The 19,633-nt window shown below is 34.9% G+C and overlaps 4 protein-coding genes across 4 annotated transcripts; 3 read left to right on the top strand and 1 right to left on the bottom strand.

Moving 5' to 3' along the window:
- The first annotated feature begins 1,234 nt into the window (after positions 1-1,234).
- BGZ61DRAFT_469969 (alpha-L-arabinofuranosidase) lies at positions 1,235-2,113 on the top strand. The gene is made up of 2 exons (XM_046248021.1): positions 1,235-1,326; positions 1,383-2,113. Exon 2 carries the CDS (start codon positions 1,585-1,587, stop codon positions 2,077-2,079), a length of 495 nt encoding a protein of 164 aa, XP_046092924.1. The 5' UTR covers positions 1,235-1,326; positions 1,383-1,584; the 3' UTR covers positions 2,080-2,113.
- A 721-nt stretch (positions 2,114-2,834) lies between these two features.
- On the bottom strand, positions 2,835-5,922 carry BGZ61DRAFT_376742 (uncharacterized protein; the record flags this gene model as incomplete). Its single annotated transcript, XM_046242537.1, has 3 exons — positions 2,835-3,646; positions 3,705-5,208; positions 5,449-5,922. The coding sequence occupies 3 exons, from the start codon at positions 5,920-5,922 to the stop codon at positions 2,835-2,837; spliced, it is 2,790 nt and encodes a 929-aa protein (XP_046092923.1).
- Positions 5,923-7,153: 1,231 nt separating this feature from the next.
- On the top strand, positions 7,154-9,634 carry BGZ61DRAFT_469965 (uncharacterized protein). The gene is made up of 5 exons (XM_046248020.1): positions 7,154-7,377; positions 7,489-7,771; positions 7,860-8,064; positions 8,119-8,535; positions 8,592-9,634. Exons 1-5 carry the CDS (start codon positions 7,196-7,198, stop codon positions 9,413-9,415), a joined length of 1,911 nt encoding a protein of 636 aa, XP_046092922.1. The 5' UTR covers positions 7,154-7,195; the 3' UTR covers positions 9,416-9,634.
- A 1,140-nt stretch (positions 9,635-10,774) lies between these two features.
- BGZ61DRAFT_376744 (uncharacterized protein) lies at positions 10,775-12,844 on the top strand (the record flags this gene model as incomplete). The annotated part of the gene is made up of 3 exons (XM_046242538.1): positions 10,775-11,172; positions 11,246-11,622; positions 11,904-12,844. 3 exons carry the CDS (start codon positions 10,775-10,777, stop codon positions 12,842-12,844), a joined length of 1,716 nt encoding a protein of 571 aa, XP_046092921.1.
- Positions 12,845-19,633: the final 6,789 nt, after the last annotated feature.

Here is a 19,633-nt window from a genome sequence, read left to right as displayed (position 1 = left end):
GAATATATAGTTATTAGTGTAATTATAAAGTTAACCTAGCTATAATAGCCTAATTATAAGATAGCTATTTTAAATTATAAATAAGAGTCTGGATATTTTAAAGATAAAAGTATTATAATTAGAAGAGGAAAATAAAGCTTTAAAGTAATAATTAGCCTAATTAAAAAAGAGAAAAAAAGCTATAATTAAAAAGAATTTAAATAAGCTTTTTATTTCTATTTAAAATATTAAAGCTATAAAATAATAGGTAAAATCTTTTAAGTTAGAATATTTAGAATAGCTAATTTTACTTAAATTTCTATTAGCTAATTTATTAATATTTAAAAATCTTAGTTATTTTTTTATAAGAAAAGTCTTTAAATAAATTAATTAGAATATTTAATTATTATTTTATTTATATTTAAAGTTAGTAGGTAGCTTAATTAACTATATAAGTAGGGGTAGTCTAAAGATAGATTAATCTATTATTAGAGTACTTAACTTATAAGTAATTATTAATATTATTATTATTATATTAATTTCTATCTATCTAATTAAATTAATTATAATAAATCTATTATTTTAAATACCTTTAGATAGTAGAATATATATAGATATTAATTAATTTATATACTTAGAGGGGGTTAGTAGTAAGAGTAATATAGAATAGAATCTCTATATTAATAAAAATAGATAGAAAGTATATTTTAACTCAGTATTAAATATAGCCTTTTATTAAATTAAGACTTTATATAGTAGTATAATATATATCTCTATATTATATAGAATTAACTAAAAGTTACTTACTAAGCTAGTAGTAATAGATAGTAACTTTTATCTTTAGTAGCAATATTCCTATTCTTTTAAGTATAAATAGAACTTCTATAACCCTTAATTAATATAGGAATAACCTTCTTAATTAATATTATTTTAATTAATAACTTATGCTATTGTATATAGCAAATTGCATATCCAACACCTTCTATAAAGTTACTCTATCTCGGCGCTATACCCAATTAAATTAATCGTAAGCCAAGACTTTTCTCATATCAGCAACTAACTTATTAAACTTTAATCTATTAAATATTCCAAACCAAGATAACTTATTCTACAGGATAGGGAAAAATATAGAACTAGTCTTATTCAATTATATTTTTCTTGCTCTATTGTCCATATCATTTTTGCTCTATTCCGAGCAAATTTTGTTTTCGGAACTCACCCATCATCCCTAACCCCCATATTTCGATATGACTCACAGCATTGTTGACAAAACACTCACAAAGCGCAGGCAAGTTGAGCAGCACTCCAAAAAGGATTATGCTAAAAAGGCCATTCAGTAGGCACGAGGTAAGGCATTCCAACGCTAAAAGGTCCCGAGTCTTACAGACACTGACAATTCTCAGCCCTGAAACTTCTTGACCCATCCATCACACTTATCCTCTGGCAAAGACGGCTACTCAGACTGGGACCGATACGTCCTCTAGCAGTGCATCAAATCCGTCGACATGCATTCCATCCATTACTACTCCATGGGCAAAGGCCACTACGCAAACATCTCGTCCGTGTACGCCGCCGAACGCGCCATCCAAGTGTGCGGACCTCGGAATGGCGACCATCGCGCAGAGCGTCAACGTTATTGCGCCACTTATGACTACGCCCGTGGGTATCTGGAAGCAGACGACTTACTTTCCACTGCTGCTCTTTTCTAAGTACATGCGCGGAAAGTCGGTCGCTGTACACGTTCGAACGGGAACGTATCAAGGCAAGACATTTCCCGAGTGGGTTGAGACGACTTGCACGGTGCCCAAGCTTGATGTCAGTGCTGCTATTGATGCCAATGGGTGGATGAACTTGGCTGTTGTTAACTTAGATGAGGCCAAAAGCTTCTCGACGCAGTTAAGCAGTATCAAGAAGGGCGTCGAAGTGCAGGTTTTCACCGTGGGCGGTGACAAGTTTGTGGTGACAGACACTAATTCGCCAAAGGATGAGAAGGTTAGCATCATAGAGTCAAAATGGGTCGCCATTGGTGATGTATATACCTTTGAGCGCTTGAGCTTCACGTTGTTGCGTTGGAAAACTTCCGTTCTCTTTAAGAATTAGATCATCATGTTTTGCTTTTAACTCAAAATACGAGAAAATATTTCTAGAATAAATTTCATTTAACATTTTATGAGAATTTGACGTGATATACTATATATGTGCTCTGCGATCCCCGACATTATCTCTACTCGATCAATACAGGTCCTAAGCTATACCAGCTGCAGTTCGATTCTACCCCCTATTCTACTTATTCTAATCTCGGCTTACTTCCACTGATCCTTGCTCTTGAAATTGCTATCAAAACTGTATGTAAATGTGTGGAAGGGATCCGCCTTGAGAGTAGGCAAACAGAGCATTTCAGATTCAATTACGACATTTGCAGCACATATGACTCCTCCCAGAACCAATGCTATCACCGCAGAAAGAAATGCCCAGCGAACCGTGACCAGCCTCCTCCATTGCGCTGAAAAAGTACAAAGGTCCCTAGCGCTTCATAAACCAAAACCGTTTTGTCTGCGAGAGAGCACTGCCGACTATAAATGCAAGAGGGGCTTTGATTACGACGGCCAGCATAAATGCGGCAGTGTTCAACGAAAGCGGCAATGTTACTGTTGAGAGATTTCAGGAGCTTGTAGTTTAAAAGACTCGTCTCTCATATCATTGTACAAGCAACTTGCTAGTAGAAGAGCTAAATGCAGGTTAGATAGAAAGTTCAGTAGAGTATACTAGTAACGTCAAATGAGAAATTGATTCCGAATCTTCTTAATAGCCCTAGGCGCACGAGTCCAGCCGTTTACAGTAAGTCATCCCCCTAATCAAGGGTACGCAAGGTTGTTAGGATCACGCTCATCGTAGTCTCGTCGATACAACGGCCGCTCTGAACTTCCTCCTTCATATCTAACGTAGCCAGGACTTAAAGACGCTCTGTTCATAAAGCGAGTCGGAGTCGCAGCGCCACGCAAGTCATGACCCTGAGGCTCAGGATCTAACTGCCTCTCGGGAGTACTCCTATTGCTCAAAGAAGCAGCAGAAAAAGATGACGATTGACGTCCAAATGAGCGGCGTTGATGGCGATCCCCGCCTGGTCGATTCTGTGTGCTCATAGTGTTATCACTAAACCCTCGACTAGATCGCTCTTCGCGGTGTTCTGCTATCTCGCTGTCTGTCTTGTGAAATAGTTCTTGCCGGTACCTATCGTAGTTTTCAATTGCTTTCAGCACATGCTCGAAGTGTTCACGGCCTAGATATCTAATCCACCCGGCATCCTCACTTCTCTTATCTGTGTAGGCTAGAGAGGTGGCGACCTGGAAAGCGTTGCGGATCTGACGTCCATTCCACCAGGGAGCTGAGGGATCTGTACGCTGGTGAAACTTCTGCATCGCAAATTCCGTGATCTCGTCTCCTTTGATTATCAACTCTGGCTGGTCTGTGTTTGCAGCGCGTTGTTTTGCAATCAGCGTGGATCGCTTGAGGTTCATTTGAAAAAGAGCCAAGGTCTGAGGTGCATCCAGATGTTTGAAGTGAAGGCTAACGTGGACGCGTGAGTTGAGTGCCTCATCCAAAACTCCCACACGATTAGTTGTGAGAAATAATATGCCAGGGTAATACTCTAGAGTCCGAAGGAAAACTAGAGGAAATGTCAGAACCATGTCTAGTTAGTAGAATTATGCTAGACATGTGCTTACTTGATACTAGGGCGTTTCTCTGGAGGTTATCATCTTTCTTCTCTCGATGGGACAAAAAGATCTCCGCCTCATCAAGGAGAAGTACACAATCCCATAGATTAGCCAAGCGAAAGATCTCAGATAGCGTCGATTCCACCTTGATAGGGTCAATTCCTAGGTCACCGCAAGTGATTGGAAATAGAGGCTTGCGATGTGCATACGCAACAGCTTCAGCAGTGGCAGTCTTGCCGACTCCAGGGGCACCATGAAGGAGAATGACGAGTCCTTTCCCTTTACCCCGTATGAAGTCTTGTTCCACAGGCTCTGTACCCTTGTTTTGGAGAGTTCGCTGGATGTCCTTCTTATCAAAATGATCGCGAACTATAGATCTGATCAAGCTCTTGTCTGAATCGGTTATCTTGAGCTCGTTGAAAGGATCAGATACTACAGGAAGCGGCTTTAGATTTGCAATGTTCGCATTAACAAACCGCCGCTGACGTAGAGAGTACACAAACAATCTTGCAGGGAGAAGTGCAAGGTCTTCAGGCGTGAATTTTTGCTTGGCGGGGTCGGTCTCGATTGGCCTTACTTCCGGGTCAACGACGAAATCATCTTTTTCGAGGAACTTGTTCCAATCCAATGACATGACATCGTCATAATCGACAACAATCTCTTTCGTTTTCCGAATGACTTTAGAGCGATCTGCTCCAGACCATTGGATGATTGCAAAGTCGTCGTACTCAGTATCGGGCTCGAACACGTTCATGCCACCTTTCAAGAAACCCGGTTTCCATAATGGGCGCATTTGATAAGCTTCCTGGAAGTCTATAATCGTATCGCTGTCGATATATTCTGACTTCTCGTCATGCGAAAGACTATTACCCGATGGATCGTGAGTTAAAGTCCAGCCGTCATGTTCCACAGCCGGGTGTGACTGTTGTAGCAAATCTCGGAAACGCTGTCCTCTCGTTTGGAGCTCCTGGATCGTGCTCTTGTAGTCTTTCTCAAACCGGACTGGATAAACCTCCAGTTTTGTGACTTCCTTCTCATCATCGAACCTGGTGATGGTCCAGCCACGGGCCACAGCTCTGTATGAGGTTCCATCAAAGTCGATGTAATACGCCCACACACCTACAGCATCCGGGGTCTCCATGGTGTTACGTCGGAGGTCACCATCAGCCTGATCAAGATTATCGACGGTCCAGTCAATGTCGTCCGAGCCAATCCAGTAGACCCTCCATAGGCGCCGTGCTTCTGGGTGTCCGCCGGTTGGACGACGATTATTGGTACCTTTGCTGGCAGAGTCCGTCTTGGAATCGTCTTGTTGAAAAATAAGTTCTCCCAGTCGGAAGAGAGACCAAAGGTCAGCATATTCGACCTTGGCCCGGTGGGTGTGGTTGAGCTCGTCAAACTTGTGATAGGGTGGGAGAAGCCTTGCCTTGACGAATTCCAAGTAGGCTTTGATCTCATTATGCCCTTTGCGGTCGATTGTGTTCAGGTCTGCGGAGTCTGGTTCCTCCTTTGGCTTGTTACCCTTCGTTTCTCGCACAGCACTGGCAGCAGAGGATTCCCCAAGAGACGTGCAGGAGCTCTGATTTGCATTTCTGGGGGTGCATGAGCCAGAATCTGGGTCGAGTCTGGTCCCGTCCCCCGCTGCTAGATCTAGTCGTGACTGAGTAGCATCTGAGAGAACTTGCTGGGAGTCGTCTCCAGCCAATGTTGGAATTAAATCGCTGGGTGACTCAAATTTGGCTTGCAATTTGACAAATTCTTCTTCCATCTTGTCGTGGAAGTGAATAAGGATCTCGAAAGGCCTCAGGAAGGTGTGAGGCTTATCAGACCAAGTAGTCTCACCAGTGACCTTCCTGAGAAGGGATAAAACGGCTGGCGAGTTGATGCGAACACGCTCGACGCGCCTTTTGTCCACGACTTTGCTAGCATCAGATCGAGGAGCAGGCCTGGTACGATTGGCCTCGACGAACTTGATTCTCTCTTTGTCGGGCAAGCGCCTGAGTTGTTCTGCTTCCATCTCTCCATCAAGGTCAACTCCAGATAGGAGCGCTTCCACCGCGTAAGTGCATTCTTCGTCAGAATAGCGATTCTTGAACTGCTCCCAATTGCATTCCCGCACCTTCGGCTCTGTTTCGATCTCATCAAGATCTTCCTCTTCGTTGGTGTTGGCGTCGCCATGTTCTTCATTCTTGGGAATACCCTCCAGCTTTACCAGACGTGATGTCATGTCCTTCAGCCATTCATATGTGACGCCACTGGTTAGTTCTGAGACATTGACTGGCTGTGACCATGATGGCTTTGCCAGTTCTCCTTTGGGTCGAGAGTCAATATCCAGTAATTCGATTGAAGGCATTTTTCACTCACCTTCCTTGCGCTCTTTCGGCGACGACCTCCCATCTTCGCTGGAGCTCGAACTAGTACTTTCAATCTTTTCTTCTTTCAAAGTTCCTGGTTGTTTTACAGTAATGTCTTCGACACTTTCAGACATCGCTGGCTCAGCAAGTGAAGATTCCTGTTTGAGTATCGGCTCACTAGGGTTAAGAGCCGGTCCCTGTTCCCTTTCCTCATACATAGCAGGTTGCATTGCAAAGATTGAGTGTGAATTCTCTCACAAAACAACGATCAAAACGGAGGTTAAGTAAACAGTGACTGAGTTCGAAGACTTGTGGAAGAGCGAGTACAAGGGAAGCGACGAGACTTCCGCAACCATAACGGAGCGGGGTCCGATGGAATCTTGACAATATACGAGTGGCAAGATTGTGTTTTGACTGTTGGCTCGAACCACTTCCTGTTTGGTTAATTGACATACGTGTCTCCTATTGCGGCTAGTCAACTGTAACGACAGTATATGTACAAGAACGTTTCGGGCATGATTTGAGCGGTCGGCTATGTAATCGGCCAATAGAAGGCCGCGGATGCAGAAAGTGCAATACGGATATGCGCGCATGACCCCCCAGTGCTTTCAGCTCAATGCACATCAACTGCCAGTTGTCAGGTTGATAGGCTGTCATTAGAGGCTTGGCCAACAGCCTGCTTCTAGCCGAGATAAGCACGCAATCATGAGGTCAGTTCAGCTTATTGTGGATGTACATTTGGAAGCCGTTGGGCTCACTCCATTGGCTGTGACTAGGGCTGACATGCAGTAGGAAAGTGCAACTTGAGTATGATCACTTGATCCTTTCATAGTCCTCCCAGTCGCCAGATACAACCCATCCCAGGTCTTTTCCCAGTTAAACCATGTTGCCTTTACCAGAAATACCTGCAAGACAACGGCGGTTTGGTACCGAAATGTCTCAGGCTCGGATCCCACACTTGCATGCACTCGACACACTCTTATCCTAATGTAGTAAGGCCCGGAGTGGACGCCACGGGCCTTTTCACTTCTAGCAATACCAAAACATTCCCCATAAATGCCTCATCATCTGTATTTAATTTTGAGTCCCTTGCGCACGAATATCGACAAAGTGATGATAGGGTTACTGTTTCAATAAATTTAGGGAATGACAGGCTTCGAAAGAAACTTCCCTTCAACCCTACGGGAGCGAATGAATGACGACCGCGAGATATTCATTTTCCAGTCGTGGCTTCGAAATTATTCAGAGCAAATCATGAATATCCCCTCCACGTCCCAACTTTTATATGATAAAGACACATCGCGCTTCGTCCACAAACTTGAAAACTCGTGTGTACCCAAAATCTCTTTCCCCAGCTGAACAGCTCCCCGTACCACAGACTTCTTAATTATTGAAACAAGATGAACAACCATCCTGGCAGTGACACTAATGGATCGCAGTGGACTGAGACATGCTATTCAGCGGTACCGGGCTGCTCAGGCCACCGAGTTTGATCGCAACATTTGGTCAAACTACGACCCCGAATCGTGTTCTTGGATTCAAGTCTTCGATGAGCTCGAGAAAGCCAAGAAGGAATACGAGTCTCGCGCGAATAACAATGTTTTTCGAAAGGCCATTCGGAAGGGCCACGGCATTGCCAGAAACGTTAAACCTTTTCTGGAAGGCATCCCTCAGGACGATGGATTGGGATTGCTGAAAGGAGCATTGCTAATCATCTTCAAGGTAAGAAAAGTAGAACAAGGCCCTAAACTTTGAGTATATTCGACAAGACCTTGGCCACATGAACGTTGACTCGCAATTGGTGAAACAGGCGGTGCAGGACAGATCAGTTGCTCGCGAAAAGATTTATGACAGCTTTTCCAGCATGCCTAAAGCAATAATCGACGCCGAGAGATTACGCCAACATTACCCCGACGACGAATCATTATTCTTTGCATTTCAGAACCTGAATGACGAGCTTATCAAGGCTATACCATCTCTCATTGACGTCCTTCTGAGAAGAACCGAAAAATCCAGTGGGTATCTTTGTTATGTCTTCTTCAAAGGATGTTTAATAATCTCGACTACAGAAGTCAGAGCACTGACGAAGTCTGTCTTTTATGATCCGGTAGCCGAAGTAGAAGACATTTTGAAGCTAGTGAACGTCGCGAAAGAAAATCTCGATCGTTGCCGAGATAACTTGAATACAGGGGAGATCGCAATAATAAGGCCAGGGTTACAGCTTATGCACGAAAACGTCATTCACAGCAGAGATCAAATGAGCCAAGGATTCAGTCACGTTGGCCAACAGCTTACACAGCTCACGCAAGCCACAGAAGAAGCAAACAACATTAACACCTTGAAGCTTGGAGAACTCCAAGCACGGAGAGATTCAGTACCCGAAGATATGTCTTTATTAACCAGAGAATTGATATCGACGAGGGAACTCGTCACTTCATTGTATACTCTGGTCCAGGAAAGAATGAGGATTACACCGCCATATCCAGGTCTGTTTTGCTGAGCCCGAAACGTGGCACTACGTTTCTAACAATGACGCAAATAGCACCGGATGATTCACCATCAACCGCAGATTTTATGGTGCAGGATATTATGGAGACCATATGCAGCAAGAACGAGAGAACGGCACACGTTCGGGATCTGGGCTTTGTCCTCCGCAAATATCACGAGTTCAGTCCCAAGGCACTTGGGCGAGCAAAATACCTAATGGAGACGTCCGAGTTCCATGGTTGGTTCCTGAGTACTGGCTCTGAGATGTTGCTTGTAGATGGACACTGCGATGATCAGAGTATTGGCCGTCTTGCACCAACTTCCCTTACTTGCGCTGGGCTTGTTGAAACCTATGTCCATGAGGACTACAATTCGACGGCTTTGACATTAGCGCAAACACCGAGGATCATCCTATACTTCTTTGCGGGGGAGCACATCAACTCTAACAACGGCCTCCACGGGCCTCACGGGTTGATTCGGAGTCTTGTATACCAGCTTCTTTTACAATGGCCCGAAGACGGACTTCCAGACCCGAGACTTTTCAGAAGTCAACTGAATGCAGCGAGATCCGCCGGAGAACTCAGCACGACATCTTTATGCTTCATTTTCGAACAGCTTGTGTGCCAACTGAGCTCCGACTTTCCAGTGTGCTGCATTATCGACGGGGTGTCGTATTTTGAGACGAGTTTGTATGGATGGAGAGATGACTTGACAAACATAGTCAACTGTTTCTTATCATGCAAGGAAGCAAAGTCTGCGTATGAAGGACAGGGAACTATTAAGTTTTTGCTAGTCAGTCCGGATAAGAGCACGAGTGTTTGGCGCCTTATCAATCAGGTGGATCATGTTGATTTGAGAGCTGGCAATATGCATTCCTGATCCGTGTACTAGAGCAGCATGTGTACTGAGATGCTGAGGGCAGAAGACTTGTGCTGGGAATGAAAAAGCCAAGATGAGAGATTCTCCCATGTGCGCAATCCAATCCCAAGGGCTGGTCGGCCATCCTTCTAGCTGTCTCACTCTCACAGAATCCCTACAACTAAGATAGGGGGGGGATTGCTTCGATTTATGAACAGCGCTATGCAACAGACAACGACGAATTCGAATGTACAGTTCATAGTGTTAAAAAAGTTGCAGATTTCCGTTCGCCGTGTTCAGACTGCCAGTCCTTTTTGTCGCGATGTTATCGAAACGTGAAGCGACGTCAACTATAGTCTTGCATCACGATTATACTTTCCATTAAGGCGAATCGGCGAAATGGGACGATGTTATCCAAGACTGTTGCTCAATTGCCCCTGGGTCGACCTCGGTGGGCTGGATTTCGAAGCACGCTTTTCCGTGAAGGACTCTCAGTCAGAGCGGCGGAAGCGCAATATTGTGCCGTAATCTGCTTTTGTTTAGTATGTGTAATATCTAAATTTGAATCAAAACTCATTGTCAGCGAGGAACAAATAAAAGAGTATTTGCCATCGCACGCAATAATCATGTCTAATGGATCGGGTAATGATGATCATGCTTGTCTTACGCAGCTAGCAATGGTGATGGCAGGCCGAGGCTTTGCTCTGGACACATCGTATGGCTGTGGATGAACTACCGAATTATGCAGCAACACCTACCCGAGTCTTATTGGCTTTTACACAGGGCAGAATCGTCCGCTTTACTTGAGTTGGCACCCCGAAAGGCATTCAATATGCACCTCGAGGGCGTGTGACCGGATCAGCCCCCAACATGCGCCCTGAGTCGCCCAGCCGAGCCAATTACTACTTGCAGCTTTGAGATATACTACTGGCTCCCCAACCCCCTCACGAAGCCGGTTGGTATATGTACAGCCAACGCAGCACCACCATTCATCATGGGCAATGTGCAGATGGTCAAGGCAATTTCACCCGGTTGGCTGCTTACTGCGGTGGACGAGGGCGAACCGATGGATCTGCCTTGAGCGATGCCTCCCAGTACGCCCTTCAGTCGCATGCCACACCATCAATTGTCCGCCTCACAGGCTGCCAATGCCACCCACCTTCTGCAAGAGGCTTCAACCCGTCGCGGGCGTCGAAGCGTGACAGCGTGGCGTCGCCGTCAGATCCAACAAAAGCCGTGAGCCAGGTTGGGAGAAATGAACGACGCACGAGATTTGCAACTCTTCTCCTCTCCACCTACATAACAGCCATTCCGACAAACTCAGCGTCCACAAACTCTGTCCATTTTCCTCCTCGCCTTACTCTTCATCAAACCAGCAAGATGTCCATACCAGTCAGCATTGGCGACTGTCATTTACTCGTCAAAGGGCTGCGTAAAGTCACCAGCCCCCTTCGAGGGGAAGCTGTTGAGGAATTCAAGCAATACAAAACCATATACCATCAGCTGACCGGTTTGTCTGAGTACCTTGACGCTTTCATGGAATCCAATGAGGGAGCCCAAGACACCTTTGCGAAGGACTTCAAGCGTATTCGACGACTGCTGAAGCGATTCTATTCCAAAATCAAGGCCCTCAAACCGCATCTCGATAGGGGCCGTCCTCGGAAATCATTTTTGGGTGCCATAGTGAAGATTAAATGGCCACGCTACTCTCAGAAACTACAGCAGCTCCACAACGACCTCAAGGAGCAGATATCGATCATCACTCTCAAGAAACAATTGTACTCGGGGTGAGTGGGTTCCCATACCTCCCGCTGATTCTAATCTAAATCGTGATGCAATTTTATAGTCAAGAAAATCAACCGCTCGCGGACGGATTCACTCTGGTAGATCCCCGTGGCAAACGAGGCCACGTCGATTTTGTATCCGTCTCCTCATGGGCCGTACGCGTTTCATAACCAACCAAATCAACACTCTTCGTACTGACCTGTTTCAGTGTCTCCACGAGTTGCTCCTCCGGGCATTCCCCGAGAACGATCCCGGGAATGAGGCGATCGTCCATCAACGCTACCTCATTCACAAGGCCGATTCCGACATCGATATTCTGCCCAGCCGCCCTGCAAAGCCATTCAGAGACACAGTCAGCAAGGACGACCGCATTGAAATCAGCATCATCTTCCCACATGAAGACCGGTACGAAACACATTGTCCCCGCTGTGAGCAGGAAAGACGTGCAGAGTTTAGAGGCATGTCGTTGATATGGTGAGTGAAGATACGCAATCTCAGGATGTCTCCATCACAGATATCTAACATGCCGCTAGCCGCAACTGCGACCTTCTTCTTTTCTTCAAAGACTCGCACGATAATGCCCCAGACCCCCTCACTGAGGCTGTGCTCCAAGACATCCAGTCTAGCGGCAGGAGAGCATTTGTGGAGAAGTTCATTGCACAAACCACACATCAAGACGGTTGCTCATGCCCTCGACGCAAGGGGGCCTGCATCACTCAGCGAGAACTCCAATGTCGGATCATTTCTCACGTTGGGGGTCTCATAGCTCGTGGGCCGATGCCGCCAGAACGTCGGAAGTCTCGAATTCGGGACTTCTCGAGAGTGACACTCTGCAGAGTGCAATGGCCAGATTTGAGTCGCCACAACGTACATCGAAAAGCCTCCAAACAGCTTCGTCGCTCAATCTCGGGTATCAGACGACACGCTGAGTGGTTGGAAAGCAAGGATTTCCCGCCAGAAATCGCCTCGAGATTTCTCAATTCTCGAATTGGCAATGGGCGAATTAATCGGGCAAAGCTACTGTTCTTTCAATTCCTTGTCCAGGCGTTTCAATCCCAAGAACCTCATATTCACTACTCACAGGAAGCTGCAAAGATTTTATGCAGTTACCTCCATGGCATCGATGAAGAGATGGTCCAGTTTCAGGCCCCGAATTTGGAATTCAGGTGCCTGCTCTGGATCTGCTGGTATGTTTTGAGCACAGAAGCGGATATTCTTCGCAGTCACTCAGCGCAGTTGAATCGCTGGTCGATTCCTGAAGGTCTAACAAGAGGCCCGACACCTCTGATTTGGAAATTGGCTTTCCTTCCCCATGCTGTGATCTTTCCGCCTTTATGCAGATTCACACTTGATGTTGTTCTAGATTTTAAGGAGAAGTTGAATGAAGCGAAGCCTTTGCACATTCCTGTAGGTATCTATCAAATGGCCAAGAGATCTAGCTCAATTTCGACCCAGTTCTATCTCGACGGTTATCTCAACAACTATTTCTTGGCTTCCGGGGGGGGATGGCCAGCCTGTCAAGATTGGATGGAAGCAATTATGAGATCTAAGGGCGTCAAACTGGAATCGGCCAGTGTTTACTATGATCTCAGGCGTATTATGGAACATGGAAATTTCGAGAGCATCGTGTTAAGTATGGTGGCTTCGTGCCAGCAACTTGCTTAGCTTGAGTAGAAGAAGTCCATCACATTAGTAAACATCGAGAGGTGGAGGGGAGATTATTTCAGCAGTCACAGAAATGCGGTCCTAAGGCCGCTATTGATTTTGACCTGTTATATAAATCAAATATCTACTGTACGCAGTTGTGTATATAATTCATCAAATTACCACTTTTCTGGCCCGTGCACACCACGCGGTCGTCCGTGCACTTACTACGTCTCTTGTATTTCGTTTAATTACCTTAAATCTGGCCCGTGCATGTATTATATCTCTTCTCTTCTCTGTTTCTATTTTAACTTCTTATCTTCCTCTTTTCTCTTTAAATTATTAACCTCATTCAGTTACTTTCTACTCTTAGTATATATATCTAGTTATAAATACCTAGGTAAGATATCTTATCCCGATTTTTTAAAGAATCTTAATCTCTTTTATAATATTAGAGTGTATATTTTAGATACTAATATAATAGGTAGTTAGAGATATTTAGGCTAGCTAGTTATTAGTAGGGATATCTCTAGAGTAACTTAAGTAGGGTTAAAAGAGGAGGTTAGTATTATTATTAGGGAAAAATTATTATTTTTTCTTTTTATTAGAGATTCTTTCTAAAAGTTAGAGAGACTAAAAGAGCTTAAGGCTATTAGAAAGTCTATTAATTAATTATTTTTATTTTTAAGAGATTTATTTAAATTTTCTTACTATTATTATATTCTCTATTTAATCTTTATTTTTAACCTCTTTTAGATATTAGGCTGCTATAAACTCTATTAATATCTTATTAGTAAACCTTTTTATAACTAACTTAATATTCTATTTTATAAGATACTTTTCTATTAGAAGATATAAGCTTTAAATTAATCTAATTTTATATATATAATCTAGTATAATATTAAACTAACTGACTAAAATACCTATATAATAACTTTCTATATATTTTCTTTAATATTGCGGAATACCCTGGAATATCCCAATATTAACTGGAAAGTCTAGAGTAACTAAAGACCTATATCAATTCCTGGTAATTTCCGAAAACTTCTAGTAGAATTCCTATGCTAGGATTACTATAGAAATTACTAAGGAAGTTTCTATAGCAATACCGCCCGGGAATTTCCTAGGGACTGCTAGGGAATTCCCTGGAATTCCTCTATAAATAGATAGCTAGATTTCTTTTTAAAGAGAATATGAATTTTTACTACTTTTTATATATATCTGCCTATAGAGGGATTAATTCCCTTTATAGAATTCCCCTGTAGAATTACCTTTTATATTACTAATATAGCTTATATTATATTATTTAAAATAAGTTAATAAATTAGGTATTATTTTCTATTTTTTCTACTATTAAATTAAAGATTATAATAGAGTAGTAAATTAATTAATTTTACTTATTAAAGGGATTAATTAATATATTTTTATATTATAAGTATTATAAGCTAAGAATTTAAAATAGTAAATTTAATAGTATTAGATTCTAAGTTTAGTAGATAAATATAGCTAGATAACTTAATTTATAATTAAGTTATTACTTTTTTTTTTACTTTAATAGTAGAGGAAACTGCTATTAAGTAGAAAAATTATAATATTAATTACTATTTTAACTTTTTTAAAGTTAAATTCTTATAATAATATTATATTTTAAGTTAAAAAATAAATTTATATAATATAAAAAGTAATAGTAAGAAGTAAAAATAAGATATATAATTTCTATAAAAAATAGGTTTTAAAAAGAAATTAAATATACTAATATAGAAATTTAAAATATAATATAATAAAGAAATAAATAGTAATAAGTAAATATATAAATAGAGTAAGAAAAGTTAAAAAAGAGAATAATATTTAAAGTTAGCTTAAAAAAAAGAAAGTTTTTATAGTAAAAATATAATTAAAAAAGTATTTTATAAAAAGATATAAATTAAAATAGTAATGTTATATATATAAAAGATAATTTAATAAAGAAATATTAATAAGCTATAAAATTAAAATTTAAAGTAGGCTATATTAAATTTACTATTATAATAACTTAAAAAAAGTAAATTAAAATATAAGAAAAATAAAATAAGAAAATAATATTCTATATATAATAAAAAGAAATTATTATAAAATAGCTAATATAAAATAAAGCTATTTATTTATATCTTTAAGTATTTATTTATTATATATTAAAAATATTGTATAAAAATAATAGTAAATAAAATATAAATATATATTAAAAGAAAATATAGTAATATTAGCTGCTAAAAGATAAAAAAAAAATCAGTATATTTATTTAATTTATTTTAAATATTAATAAAAATTAAGCTAAAATATAAAAGTAGCTTTTATTTTTACTTAATATTTAACTAATTTTATATATTAAAATATTAATATAAAATAAATTAAAGTATAATATATATTTATATATTATAGAAGATATATAATAAATATAAAAGTATTATTATATTAAGTATTATATTAAATAGCTTATTTACTTCTAAAAATAGTAATTTTAACTTATTATTTTAATAGTTATTAAACTAGAAAATCTTTAAATTTATAATTACTTATTATTTTTACATTATTTATAAAGTAGCTAATTTCTAACTTTATATTTCTATATACTTTTATTATTTCTTTTTCTTATTTTTTTCTTTTTTAATATTATATAACTTTTTATTTAATAATATTATATTAACTTATACTATATATAAGTTATTTTTCTTTATTAATTCTTTACTAAGTAAAATATCTTTATTATTTATATTTTTTTCTTTTTTTAATATTTTTATAGTATTAATTTTTATTAATAATATAGCTAATTACTTATTACTATAATATAAGTATAATTAATTAATATCTTAATATTCTATTTATATTATTCTATTTTTTTAGTAGTTAGCTTTTTTTAGCTTTTATTAAATTACTAAAAATAGTAATTTAATAATTAAATAAATTAAATATAGCTATATTTATTATTAACTTTATATATTAGCTTTTATTATCTATTAGTTATTTATTTATAACTTCTAGCTTATAATTAAAATAACTAAATATAAATATTTAATTTACTATAATTTAAATTAAGTAACTTAGCTAATAAAATAATATTAAATTTTCTTTTAAATAGAATAATAAATAATTATTAAAGATTCTTAAGATTACTATTTTAATATTATAAAAAAAAAAGATAAAAGAAATTAATAAACTTAAAAAGTAATATAGCTTATTAAGAAAGTAAATTAATAACTATTAATAGTAGTAATAAAGCTTAGTATATTAATTTTATATTAAGTAAATTTTAATTTATAATAATTTATATTAGTATATTTTCTTTAGTTATATATATACTTTTTTACCCTTAATAAAAGAACTTAGTATTTAAATTTACTATATTTTTATTATATATATATTATAATTACTAAGGCCTAAGTTTTAAGTTTTAAGCTGCTTTTTTCTTTTTATTAGAATTCTATCTAACTTTTTTAACTCTAATCTTAATAAATATACTAAAAACTCCTATAACCTAACTTATAAAATACTCTAGATCCCTAATATCTATAATAACCTATTTTTATTTAAATTCCCCCTCTAGCTAGTATCTATATAGCTAGTATCTATACCAATCTAATATAATATAATAGCTTCTAAAATTAAAAGTTATATTAAGCTCTAGTAATATTCTAGAGAAAACTTAACTTCTTAAATTAATTATTAATATTTTTAGCTAAGTTATAAAGTATAGCTATTTCTATTTAATATATAGAATAAGATTGTAGATAAAATTTAATTTTCTTATTTATTAACTTTAATTTTATTACTAAGAAGTAAATAATATCTAAAAATAGCTAATATAATTTATTGCTTTTATTTAGATATTATAGATAGTATAGTAATAGCTTAAATAGATTTTCTTTTTTAAGAAAGCTTAAGAGGAAATTTAGCTTTTATCTTTTTAATTTATCTTTTAAATTCTAAGAGAATTTAAGATTATATTAAAATTGGATTTATAATATAAATATAATAAGTTATTTCTAAAAAGAGCTATTAAAGTGAAATTTACTATATTAAAAATTAGTTATAATAAAATAAGTATTAAAAGGGAAGTTAGTTTTTTAATAATAGGAGATATCTTTTTTATATTCTATTACTTAAAATAAGATTACTATTTTAAGGTTATTAACTATAATAGTAAGATTATTAATTATAGATAATAGAATTAAAGTTAGAGGAGTTAAACAGAAGTTTTAAATAGAAATTAGTAGGTAATAATCTTATTATTTAGCTATTATTTTTTTTAATATTAAATAAAGTATTTATTATTTATTTTTATTATTTAAGATTACTATATAGCTTTAATCTATTTAATAATATTAAATAAAGCTAAAAAAAACTAAATATATACTTTTTTATATTTAATAAAAAGTAATTTAATTATTAGTTATTAATTATTTTATTTTTATTACTTAAAAAAAAAGATAGATATATTAAAATAATAATATTAATATTATAATAAGATAATAAATATATATTATAACTTTAAAGAATAATTAATTATTATTAAATAATAATATATTTTTATTTTATATAAGCTATTAAATTTTTATAATACTTTTAATAGTTTTTTTTATAAGTAATAAATTTAATTACTTTTAAATTTTATTAAATTTACTTTAATTATAATTATAATATAAATTTAAAGCTAGCTAAATTACCTAAATAAAATATAAGAATATATTAGCTATATAAGTAAATAAAAAGAATTTTTATATTAAAATAAGTTTTAATTTAACTATAATAATAAGAGGCTATAATAATATTATTCTTATTAATAGAATATTAAATATACTTAGAAATAATATATTTATTTTTAATTATAATATTTAAGTATTTAAATAAAATTAATTTTAAGTAATACTATTTAAGAAAATAATAAAAAGTAGTAAGCTATAATAATTATATTTTTTAATTTACTATAAATATAATTTAAAGGAAGTAAGAAATTAAATTACTAATAGATAAATTATAAGTTTATATTAGTAGAGTAATTAGGATATTATTTATAAAGAAAGTATTATATTTAGTAATAGTTAAATATAGTAATATATAGTAAGTTAAGGTAATTAAGGTAATTAAGTTATATTAATAGTTAAGTAGCTATTTATAGTAAATATATATTACTTAATTATCTATATACTTAATATAATTAGGTATAATTACCTATATAGTAATTATAAAAGCTAAATTATATTTTATTTTAAAAAGCTAAAAAAAAGTAGAGCTATATCTAGAGTTTAATATAAGTTATAGCTAGGCTGTAATATAATATCTTCTCTTTAATAAATCTTATTTTAAGATTTTATAATTTTATTATTTATTTATTAACTTTATTTTTAAGAGGCTTAATTTATTTCTTAATTATTATAAATAACCTAATAGTATATTTAATTATATTACTTAATATTATATAGCTTTTTACTATACTATCTAAACTATTAATTATTATATTATATTATATTCTTATTATTTTAAATAGAGTTTATTTTATAAGATAATTAAAAAGTTATCTTAATATAATAAGTATATCTAATAAAGCTATACTTATAATAATTTTAATATTTCTATTAAGATATATATATAATCTATTATTTTCTATAATATTTTCTACTTATTAATACTCTAAATAGTAAATAAAATAAATACTAAGTTTAAGTATTTAAAGTAAAAAAAGAAAAAGATAGAGCAGTAAATAATAGTAGTATAAGCTACTTTAAATAAAGTTTTAAACTATTTAATATATCTTTATTATTAGAAGTATATATTAAAATTAAAAAGTAAAAAAATAGTTTATTAAGATTTTTAATTTATAAATAAGCTTAAAAAGTATAAGAAAAAGTAGAGTAAATCTTTTTTTATTATTATTCCCTCTAGAGATATTCTTATTATAAGTAATTTAAAGTAGAATTTTAATTTTAATAATCTTTTAATATTTATTTTTATTAATAAAATTTCTTTAAAAGATATTATATATAATTAAAATTTTAAAATTTATTTTAATATATATTCTTTAGTATATTTTCTTACTTAAGAAAATCTTTTAATTTAGCTTAGTAATATATAAGGTATTTATAGAATTTCTATATATCTTTTAAGAAATTATAGTTTTTTTATTTTATAAGATATTTTATTTTATTATTTTCTCTTTTTATATTAAGGATTATTTTAACTATAAATTCTTAGTTATTCTTAATTTTTATTTTTTAATTATTATTTTATATCTTAACTTAAATAGTATTTACTATTAATTTAAATAATAAAATATAAAAGATTAAATAAAGCTTAACTTTTAATAGTAAGTTTAATTTATAATTATTTTTTAAGATTTTTTTTAAATTTTATAAAATTTAATAAATTTAAAGTTTAATTTATTATTTAGCCTTTTTATTATAATATTTTTTATTATAAAATAAATTATATCCCTCTTTTAAAAAATTAATCTTTTTAATTGTTTTTAATTATAATTTTTTATTTTTATTTTTTAATAAATTCTAATTTTATCTTTATTTTTTTATATAGCTATTATAGCTAATTAATAATAAGAATTACCTTAATATTTAAAAGTTCTTTTTATAATAATCTATAAATATTAAAAGTAAATTTAAAGTTAGTATAAGCTAGTATAAGCTTTATTATATTTAAAATAGATATATTATAAGCTAGTTATACTATAAGTAGCTTTTAAATTTAATTATCTTATTTATAGTTAATATAATACTATAAATACTATTTAATTATTTAATTAAGTCTTTTTATTTATCTATTACT

Source organism: Ilyonectria robusta (assembly GCF_021365365.1).
Source record: "Ilyonectria robusta strain PMI_751 chromosome Unknown BGZ61scaffold_158, whole genome shotgun sequence".
In the NCBI taxonomy this organism is placed as follows: domain Eukaryota; kingdom Fungi; phylum Ascomycota; class Sordariomycetes; order Hypocreales; family Nectriaceae; genus Ilyonectria; species Ilyonectria robusta.
This window is presented reverse-complemented; position numbering and strand designations above follow the sequence as displayed.